At 35.6% G+C, this 9,743-nt stretch overlaps 1 protein-coding gene across 1 annotated transcript; it reads left to right on the top strand.

The window, feature by feature from the left end:
- Nucleotides 1-220: 220 nt before the first annotated feature.
- LOC131602072 (calreticulin-3-like) lies at nucleotides 221-8,503 on the top strand. The gene is made up of 14 exons (XM_058874072.1): nucleotides 221-379; nucleotides 588-695; nucleotides 1,145-1,337; nucleotides 1,470-1,728; nucleotides 1,944-2,000; nucleotides 2,266-2,313; nucleotides 2,469-2,555; nucleotides 2,640-2,697; nucleotides 6,704-6,771; nucleotides 6,885-6,980; nucleotides 7,070-7,126; nucleotides 7,226-7,309; nucleotides 7,518-7,553; nucleotides 8,238-8,503. The coding sequence occupies exons 1-14, from the start codon at nucleotides 283-285 to the stop codon at nucleotides 8,247-8,249; spliced, it is 1,260 nt and encodes a 419-aa protein (XP_058730055.1). The 5' UTR covers nucleotides 221-282; the 3' UTR covers nucleotides 8,250-8,503.
- Nucleotides 8,504-9,743: the final 1,240 nt, after the last annotated feature.

Genomic DNA, 9,743 nt, shown 5'->3' with positions numbered 1-9,743 from the left:
GCATGTTAAGGAAGATCTGATCAAAACCCAATCTAAATTAGATATGAGGCCCAATGAATAATTTTTTATTTTTGTTAAAAAAACTTTAAAAGTAAAATGGTGGACTTGACACATAGCAAGTACTAAGTAGTTTTGTACTAAATAAATATACAAAAGTACACACTTAAATTATTGTTAATTTATCTTACACAAATAATTTTGGCCTTCTAGAGACTACTACTTAATGTTGTTTTTCTAAAATTAAACATTTGAAGTTCCACTGTCTGAATTTGAAGAGATGCAATGGGAATCTCAACTCATCTTTTCAACCTCTTGCTTTTCATTCTACTAACTTCTCATTCATCCTTTGCCGAGGTCTTTTTCGAAGAGAAATTCCAAGGTAAGCTAAACCATCTTCTTCCTTACTTAGATTCATGATCTCTCATGTTTTGTCTACCTTTAGCTTCCTACCAAACTATCAACTATGTTATGTTTTCGTTTGCTTTAGTTTCAGTTAGTTGATTGATGAATGATGATTCCATAGTATAACAGAAGCTAGCTTTCTAACTATAGTTAATATTGATTTTTTTTGTGGAATAAAAATGAAGATGGGTGGAAAAGTCGTTGGGTGTTGTCTGATTGGAAAAGGAGTGAAGGAAAAGCAGGTACCTTTAAGTATACTGCTGGAAAATGGCCTGGAGATCCTGATGACAAAGGTACCCTCTTTCTCAAATGCAGAAAGTTATAATCTATAATTATAGCAATAGGTCATGTTTGGGCAAACTGCTAAATTAAGCAACTTTTTAGTTATAACCTATCCCTTTTCAGCTTAAAGACTTACCATTATAAATACTTATGTCTTACTATATATATATTCCATCTGGTCCTATTTATAAGAAAAAAATTTACTTTTAGATTTTATTGAATAACTAATGTACCTGAGTAATATAGACTAGATACATCAGTTATTCAATGAATCTAAAAAGTAATTGTTTTTCTTATAAACAGGACTAGAGGGGGTGATAATATTATCATATTAGCGCTAAAGTTGTTTCCAAAAGTTCTCTCAAACGATCTCACAAGTGTTTATGTTGGTAGATAAACTCAATAGACCATTAAGTATTATAGATTTTCGATTATCGCTAGTGTCTTACAATTCATGCAGGTATTCAGACCTATAATGATGCCAAGCATTTTTCCATATCGGCAAAGATACCAGAGTTGACCAATAAGAACAGAACCCTGGTGCTTCAGTATTCTATTAAATTTGAGCAGGATATTGAATGTGGTGGTGGTTACATCAAACTTCTTTCTGGTTATGTTAATCAGAAGAAGTTTGGCGGTGATACTCCTTATAGGTTCGTCAATTTCTTTTGGTGTCCATTTTCCTTGTTTAGTTTTTAAACGATCAATTCTCAAGAGTATGTGAAGGTTAGCTCGTCAATGGACCGGGTTGAGCAGAATCAACTGATTGGTTTTGCTTAATGCAGTTTGATGTTTGGACCGGATCTATGTGGCACACAGACAAAGAAACTCCATGTTATATTGTCATACCAGGGGCAGAATTATCCCATTAGAAAGGATTTGGAGTGTGAAACAGACAAATTAACTCATTTCTATACATTCATTCTAAGGCCTGATGCCTCTTATAGTGTCCTTGTTGATAATCGAGAAAGAGATTCTGGAAGCATGTACACGGATTGGGACATCCTTCCTCCAAAAAAAATCAAAGATGTCAAGGCAAAAAAGGTTGGCATGTATTGTGTATTTTTCCTTATTTGAATGTTACGATGCTCAGTGTCTACTGTAATGTTATTAGTTTTTGAAGTTTGGATCTCAATGGTAACGTGTCGAGAAACAACTCAGACAAACATTCTATAGGAGTCTTTAATTGAGATAGGAGACGTTTTGGTTCTCTTTGTTAATTTTCTTTTATGCGAAACCTATTAGTTTCTCTATTGCAGCCAGCAGACTGGGATGATAGAGAGTACATTGAGGACCCTAATGATGTCAAACCAGAGGTATTTGTTGTCTCCGTTCACACAACTCTTCCATTTTTTATTGCATGAAAAAACCCTTAATGATCACCTTTAAGAATTTCTACCATGGTATGGATAACTTTCGTGTCCATGTAGTATCGGCTGCAACTAATCAGTCTTCAGCAATAAGTTTTTTGTTTTTGCATGCAAAGTGCTATATTTTCAACAAAAATCTATAGAAACTTGGTTATTTAATTTTAGTTGGTATTTTTTCATGTGTAAAAGTGTAAATATCTTGATATTGCAGGGATATAATTCAATTCCAGCTGAAATCCCCGATCCAAAAGCGAAGAAGGTTTCTTTGTTTACTGCTTGTTTAGATAAATTTTAAAATATACCAAAACAATGTATTTTGATACTAAGGCTACAACTATTGATGCAAGACTTAATGTGCACAGGCTTACGAAAGCTCTTTCCCTTTTTTTCTTGTTTAATATTTTTTTTGACCAGCCTGTTGACTGGGATGATGAAGATGATGGACTTTGGAAAGCCCCAAAAATTCCTAACCCAGCATACAGAGGACCGTGGAAACGAAAGGTTCTTCACGCTGTACAAGTAAAAAGGTTAATTCATATTCATATATGCCTTGGTTTCTAATTGTGGAAAATTGTTGAATCTCAGAAAATCAAGAACCCCAACTACAAAGGAAAGTGGAAGACTCCATGGATTGATAACCCAGGTAGATTATTTTATCAGCAGGTGATATCAATCATTAAAATCTTGAAATAGACTTCTGATGATATCACAAAGTTATATTGAATAGGCAGAAAAAAAGATTATTTTTATTCCTATTTTTGGTTAAAACAATTGCATATGCTGGTTTAAATAGAGTTAAACCATTAAGTTTGTACAATCTATGCCTAAAAATTAGGAGTTAATTATTACTTAAAAATGCTGAAATAACTAAGAAAGAAAATACGTAATGATATATCCCAATGCTAGCTGTACAGGACAAAATTACATGAAAATTGAATGATTTTGTCTGATATCCAGAATCTTCTACATTATTCTACACTCCCCTTAATTTGGTGATAGATGTATATCATTCCCATATTGGTTATAATATCTTCAAACATGCTTTTAAGAAGAGCTTTAGTTAGTATGTCTTGTGTCTGGTTGCATGATGGTACGTGAGTCATACTTATGACACCATCAATCTTCTCTTTTATAAAATGTCAGTCGATTTTCACATAGTTTGTTCTATCACGATGAACTGGGTATTTTGCCATGCTGATGGCAGCTTTGTTATCATATAGAATTTCTATTGAGTGTTCAATGGGAACCTTGAGTTCTCCCAACATCCTTTTTATCCAATTTCCCTTTCAAATGTCGTGTGCCATGGCCCTTAGTTCAGCTTATGTGCTGCTCTTGACAACTACTAGTTATTTCTTACTCCTCCAAGTAACCATGTTCCCCATACGAAAGAGCAAAAACCAGTCGTTGACCTTCGGCCTGCCGCACAACCTGCCCAATCTGAATCTGTGTACATCTCAACACCCCTGTTAGGATTTTTCTTGAAGTAGAGACCCTTTCCTGGAGTACCTTTCAGTACTCCTTTCCAGTATTGGAGTATCATTCCTATCGCTTTCATGTTGGCATCTACAGGATTAGACATATGGCAGCTTGCCATACTCACAACAAATCCAATATCAGATCTAGTGTGAGTTAGGTATAGCAATTTTCCAACTAGACTTCGTTACCAAGTAACCATGTTCCATAGGGGTATTTACTGCCTTATATCGAAGCATTTCTGTCTCTTGGAGTAAGTCAAATGTGTACTTCCTTCGGGACAAGTAAATCTCATCATTTGTTCAAGCAACCTCCGAAGAGTTTTTTAAGATGCTCCACTTGCTTATGATCATCTCCGATGATGACAATCTTATCAGCACACACAATAAATAATCTCATAATTTGGGTTAGGCCTAATTCATCCCTACAAAATTGGCTTGTAGAGTGAGGATTGCCCCCACTTATAAACACAACACAGATCATATCTCTAAGCAATGTGAGACTAAATCCACCCCTTCAAACCCAACACAATGAATGTGTTGGGGGATGCAATTAAGGCAAGCTAACCTGTTGCAATTAAGGCGACTAGGGGCGGAACGCAATTAAGGCGAAAATTTCTATAAATAATGTTGTATTTCCGTCTAGAGAATGTTTGACAAACATTGTATGGTCTGATTGGCATAGAGTAGATCCATCTCCTTCAACAACACGGGTCAGCCTATCAAACCAGGATCTAGGAGACTGTTTCAGTCCGTGCAATGACTTTTATTGTCTGCGAACCTTGTTTGTGGTGTTGGATGTAAAATGACCTGAAGGAATTTGCATGACATTTCTTTCTCTAACTCACCATTTAGGAAGATATTTTTTATGTCTAACTGGTGTAGTGGTCAGTCTTTTAATTTGCGGTCGAAGAGAGTATAACACGAACTGAGTTGAGTTAGGCCACCGGAGCAAATGTTTCCTCGTAGTTCACTTCTTATGATTGAGTGAATCCCTTGGCCACCAACTTGGCTTTGTACTAGTTTATGCTCGCATCAACATTGTATTTGATAGAAAAAATCCACTTGCACCCCACTGATTTCCTTCCTTTTGGGAGAGGAGTGATCTCCCAAGTTCTATTATTAGAAAGGGCTTTTACCTCCTTGTTTGCAGGTGGTGTCCATTCAGGTTTTTGGAAAGCTTCCTGAATATTTATAGGGATAAGTCTTGTCCAGAGATGCTACTAAGGATTTATATCCTTGAGCTAATTTTCCGTAGGACACATATCTCTCTATAGGATGATGAGTACATTTTCTCACCCTTTTTCTTAAAGCAATGGGAATATCAATATTAGCATCATCAGTACAAATAGGTTCAGATATAGGAATAGAATTACCTGAGGGAATTTTCGATTCTGGATCCTGGTTGGACTCATGGCTTAGCATTTGGATTGTGATTGATTCTACCACCTTCTGGTTTCTTCCTTTTTTTTAGTATAAGCATTTCAGCTTTGTTCTTGTGCAATAGTAGGGCCAAGGTTCTGTTTAGAGGCAGTATGGTTTTCTTCTTGGGCTAGTGAGTCTACTGGTGTTGGTTCAGATTCGTTATGGTTAGTTGGTGTGATATGGTGTTGGTTCAGGTTCATTATTGTTAGTTGGTGTGGTATGAAACGTTGGAACCGACTCTAGGCCTAAAAATTTGTAGTCTATTAAATCTTGTTGGGTTCTTGGTGGTACTGTCTTCCCCTGAATTGAAGTTTTTGGATAATAGGGTTGGTTATCAAAGAAAGTCACATCCATTGAATGATAGGACTTCCGGTTTGAGGGAGAGTACCACTTGTGCCCCTTTTGGTGACTTGAGTACCAAAAAAAAATACATTTGATGGATTTGGGATCTAGTTTCTGTGGTCGTGGTTGTGGTTGTGAATAAAGGTTGAACATTCAGACACTTTTTTAAGAGAATCGAAGTATTGATTCTATTGGTTGGGTAGGATTTTTGAAAGGTTGGATTGGAGAATTGAAGTTAAGCATACGAGTAAGAATTCTATTTATGAGATAGGTTGCAGATAGTTATAGCTTCTCCCCAAAACCGCTTTGGCACATTTGTAGCCATCATGAGGGACCTTGTCACCTCCAAGAGGTGACAGTTCTTTCTTTCTGCCACCTCATTATGTTGAGGAGTGTCCACACAGAAACTTTGATGCACAATTGGTTCAGAATTGAGTTTCAACCATTTTGTTTTAATTTTCGAATACGCCTCCTACTTTCAGTTTTTCTTTTATGAGGAATACCCAAGTGGTTCTTGTGTGGTCATCAATGAAGGTGACAAACCACCTAACACCTGTAATGTTGTTGACGCTTGACGGTCCCTATACATCACTATGAATCAAGGGAAATGGTTCTTCTGTGTCCCATATTTCTTTTTTAGTATTGTAGTACATGAAATTTTCTCCAATTTCATTTACCATAGTGTTGACTGTTGAGGAGTCAAGACTTTAAAAGGTTCTTTCTCAGCTTCCATAGAGTTACAACAACAATTATTTCCTATAAATGCTGAAATAACTAAGAAAGGAAATAAGTAACGATGCATCTCTAATGCTAACCGGACAGGATAGAATTACATGATTCTGTCTGATATCCAGAATCTCTACATTATTCTACAGAATCAGAATGTAGATTTTCACTTTCATGATTTTTAATGGGCTGGGAAATGAAATTTGGTTCGACATTGCTTTTGTCATCTTAGTAACTAATATGTTAGCCTTCATTGCATTTTACTTGAGCATATCTAAGTGTTAGGTATGACTCATAGTTTACTGGGACGGGGTTTACTGGTATGGGGCCTGATTGCTCGAGTGGGGCGAATTGTACCCTATAAACCCTAAGCTTGTATAGAAAAAGGTACTCAGACATAATTTACCCAACTTTGTGATCAAATCTCGTGTGTTTTTTGTTTTTATTTTTCATATCTATTTTCTTTTCAACTAGAATTGTTTTTCTAACAATTAGCCTCTGCATGAATTTTATCCAAACTTGTAATGAAACTCTAAAGTGTGAACCATATCTAATTCCTTTAGACCCTAAACCCTAAAACATCATGAGTCAGCATCTTTGAGCTGTGGCAGTGCTCAATCTTGACTCTTTATTGCTCCTGAAACATTATGAGTCTCTAATAATGATTTTTTTTATTTCCTGTAGAATTTGAGGATGATCCTGATCTTTATGTGCTGAAACCAATCAAGTATGTGGGCATTGAAGTGTGGCAGGTGTCTATCTGTTTTTTTTTTTTTTTGCTTTCCTCTACAGTGATGACCAGTTTGATATTAATTGCTATTACTGAATATTCGAAGCACCATTGTGTTTAAATTTGAATTTTCAGGTGAAGGCCGGTTCAATTTATGACAACATCTTAATTTGTGATGACCCACAGTATGCAAAGCAAGCTGTGGAAGAATATATGATTAATAATAGAGAGGTAAGCAATTGCTTTCAGAATTTGTATCTGTTATTTAGTTTGTAGCAACCATCTCAGTGTGTGTTTTCTCGCAATGTGTAAAACCTCAGGCCGAAAAAGAAGCTTTTGAAGAAGCAGAGAAAGAAAGAAGGGCTCGAGAAGAAGAGGTAATGGATCAATGCGTTAATGCTTCTGCACTATTCTGACATAATGCAGTAATCATATTTGTTTCTAAAGGGGCACTGTTTGATGTTACGACTATGCAGGAGGCACAAAGGGCAAGAGAAGAGGGCGAAAAAAGGAGGAGAGAGAGGGGCAGTAGATACGGAGATAAGAGGCGTCGTAGAAGGGTAAATTTTTTTCTCTGAATTATTGTCCAAAGTTTTGTTCTGATTCTGAACGCGTGTATGGTGTCGGACACCAGTACATGTAGATTCAAATATTCAACTTTTTCAAATTATTATCGGTGCAAATGTGTCAGTGTCAGGGTTTTCTTATTATGATTAATCATCATTACACGTGGGCCACAAAATCTGATTTGAGGACTTTGTTTTGCAGTCGGATCCCCACGAATACATGGACGATTACGAACATGTAAGCTAAGACTCTGCAATTTGTTCTTATTTGGATGTCTTGTTATGCATTATTGCTTTCTGTTATTCCTGCTGGAGCTGCTAAGAGTGAGCTGGGTTTGACAATTTGTCCATACCTCTTTGTCACTTGATTTGAAAATCAACTTTTTCTATATCCAGCTAAACACAACCATGATATTTGCATAAGAAAGACCCTACTTGGTTACACACAACAAAGAAAAAAGCAAAAGTACCCCAAAAAATACAATCATTTTTTTAACTTTATCTAATATAGACAAAACAAGAAAAAAGAAAACTACCTCACACACCTTTTAAGAAAAGCATCTAGTTAATGAGGCAAAGTTATTCAAATATGTATCATAAGAGTAAAAATTATTAGTAGAATCTTAAAATTACTAAATAAAATAAAATTATTTATGACTTATTATTATATTCATAGTACTTTGTACCTGTGACCTACCACAAATGTCATTGGTAAAGTCTTTATTTGTTCAGAACTCAAATAATGAAAAAAAGACAAAATATGCAATGATTGAAAATAAACTGCAATGGAGCATTATGACAAGAAAATCATTGATGTACTAAAATATGTGTAACTATAAAAAACAACTTCTTCTCTTTTTTTGGATAAGTGTGAATTTGGTTTTCATTGTTCTAATTTGATGTGTATTGTCATGTGTTACAGGATGAACTTTGAAATGGGCAATGTGAGGGGGTAGTTGGACACTGCATAATTGCTGCAGCAATCTTCAATTTAATGCCAATTATGAAGTTTGAAATTTTTAGTGTTTTGTGAATTTTAGGACCAGAGTATGAATTGTGCACTAACCATAACTAGTTTACCAACCAAGTTGAAATGAGCATATCAGTCATTATGTCAACTTTATTTCTTTTGTGTAAGAACAAATCTGCCCCTTCTGCCTATTATTATAAGATTTGATTATAAGATTCCATGGGTTTTTTAAAATAAGACGATTTTAATATATAAAGAATTATTTTCTAATTTACTATCCATGTTATGGTATTATGGTATTAATAGATGTAAGAGTATTTATAGAAAACTAATATTTATTGTTGGTGAATTCTTATTTATCAAATTCAAAAAGTTGGGTAAAGTTACATTCAATGTAAAATGTCTTAGAAACAGCCAAAAAATATACTATTTAATAATTAATTAAATAAGATAAAACTAAATGATGTAATGTGATTGGTGGAAGGTACACTACCCAACTTTTTGTGATGGGTAGTGAAGTTGTCCCCTTTATTGTTATGTAAATTTTGTAAAGTGATAACTAAAAGTAATAACTTGGTTTGAGTTGAAGTAATGATTAATAATTTTCTTTTTTTGGTGAAGTTTGGCTTAAGGGGAAGGCCATGAAATGTAGTAATGTATAACTATTTGTTGCATGTGTTGGGATTTAGTTTTGTACTAATTTTTATGATGGTTTTAAGATTTTGGTGTGAGTCATTTATTACTTTAGAAAATTTCTCATCTTACCCCATGCATCTCTCACGCACCACTGAATTGGCAAAAATGTTCTTCAGCTTCCGTAGATGCATCTCCGGAAGCACTTCTTTTTTATTTAATATTGTTTTGTTTCGTAGATGCAAATACGGAAGCTTCCGTGGATGCATCTAATTTTCACGCCAGACCTTTCTCCTCCCTCATTCTTCACATTTCAAACACTCAAACTCTCAAACTCTCTCAACCCCAAATATCAAACTTCTAAGTTTTCTTTAGTAATTACTTATTAATTTATTTTCTTTAGTTTCTGACTTTGCTTATTAATAACCGTTTTTATTTTTTAATAATTTAAGGAGAGGGGTCCCCAGAGGTTCTTCAACCACGCCCGAAAGATTTCCAGTCTTGCGCAGCCTGACCAGCCGTGGTTCCAGGATGTACTATCAGCTTTTGGCTTGAGGGACCTCTGTCAGGTCGGCTACGTGACGATACTTAACGGGATGTTGATGGTATTTGCAGAGAGATGGCATCCGAAGACTTCCTTATTTCATCTTCCTCACGGTGATTTTCCATCACACTTGATGATGTGGCATGCCTCCTGCATCTACCTATCAGGGGTACCCTCCTTGTCACGGTAGGCTGACGAAGGAGGAAGCGATGGAGATGCTAATTGCGGAGCTGGGGGCTGATCCTTCTGACGCGCTTGATGAGGTGGAGAGGATCCGTGGG

The sequence above is a fragment of the Vicia villosa genome, linkage group LG5 (assembly GCF_029867415.1).
Source record: "Vicia villosa cultivar HV-30 ecotype Madison, WI linkage group LG5, Vvil1.0, whole genome shotgun sequence".
In the NCBI taxonomy this organism is placed as follows: domain Eukaryota; kingdom Viridiplantae; phylum Streptophyta; class Magnoliopsida; order Fabales; family Fabaceae; genus Vicia; species Vicia villosa.
Note: the sequence above shows the minus strand (reverse complement) of the source record. Positions and strands in the feature narration are given on the sequence as shown.

Bases quoted from the DNA above. Each gene is read 5' to 3' on its own strand.
- LOC131602072 (XM_058874072.1), top strand. From the start codon at position 283: ATGGGAATCTCAACTCATCTTTTCAACCTCTTGCTTTTCATTCTACTA. The intron at 1,338-1,469 runs GTTCGTCAATTT...TGCTTAATGCAG, and splicing joins GGCGGTGATACTCCTTATAG to TTTGATGTTTGGACCGGATC. The intron at 6,772-6,884 runs GTGTCTATCTGT...TTGAATTTTCAG, and splicing joins TGGGCATTGAAGTGTGGCAG to GTGAAGGCCGGTTCAATTTA.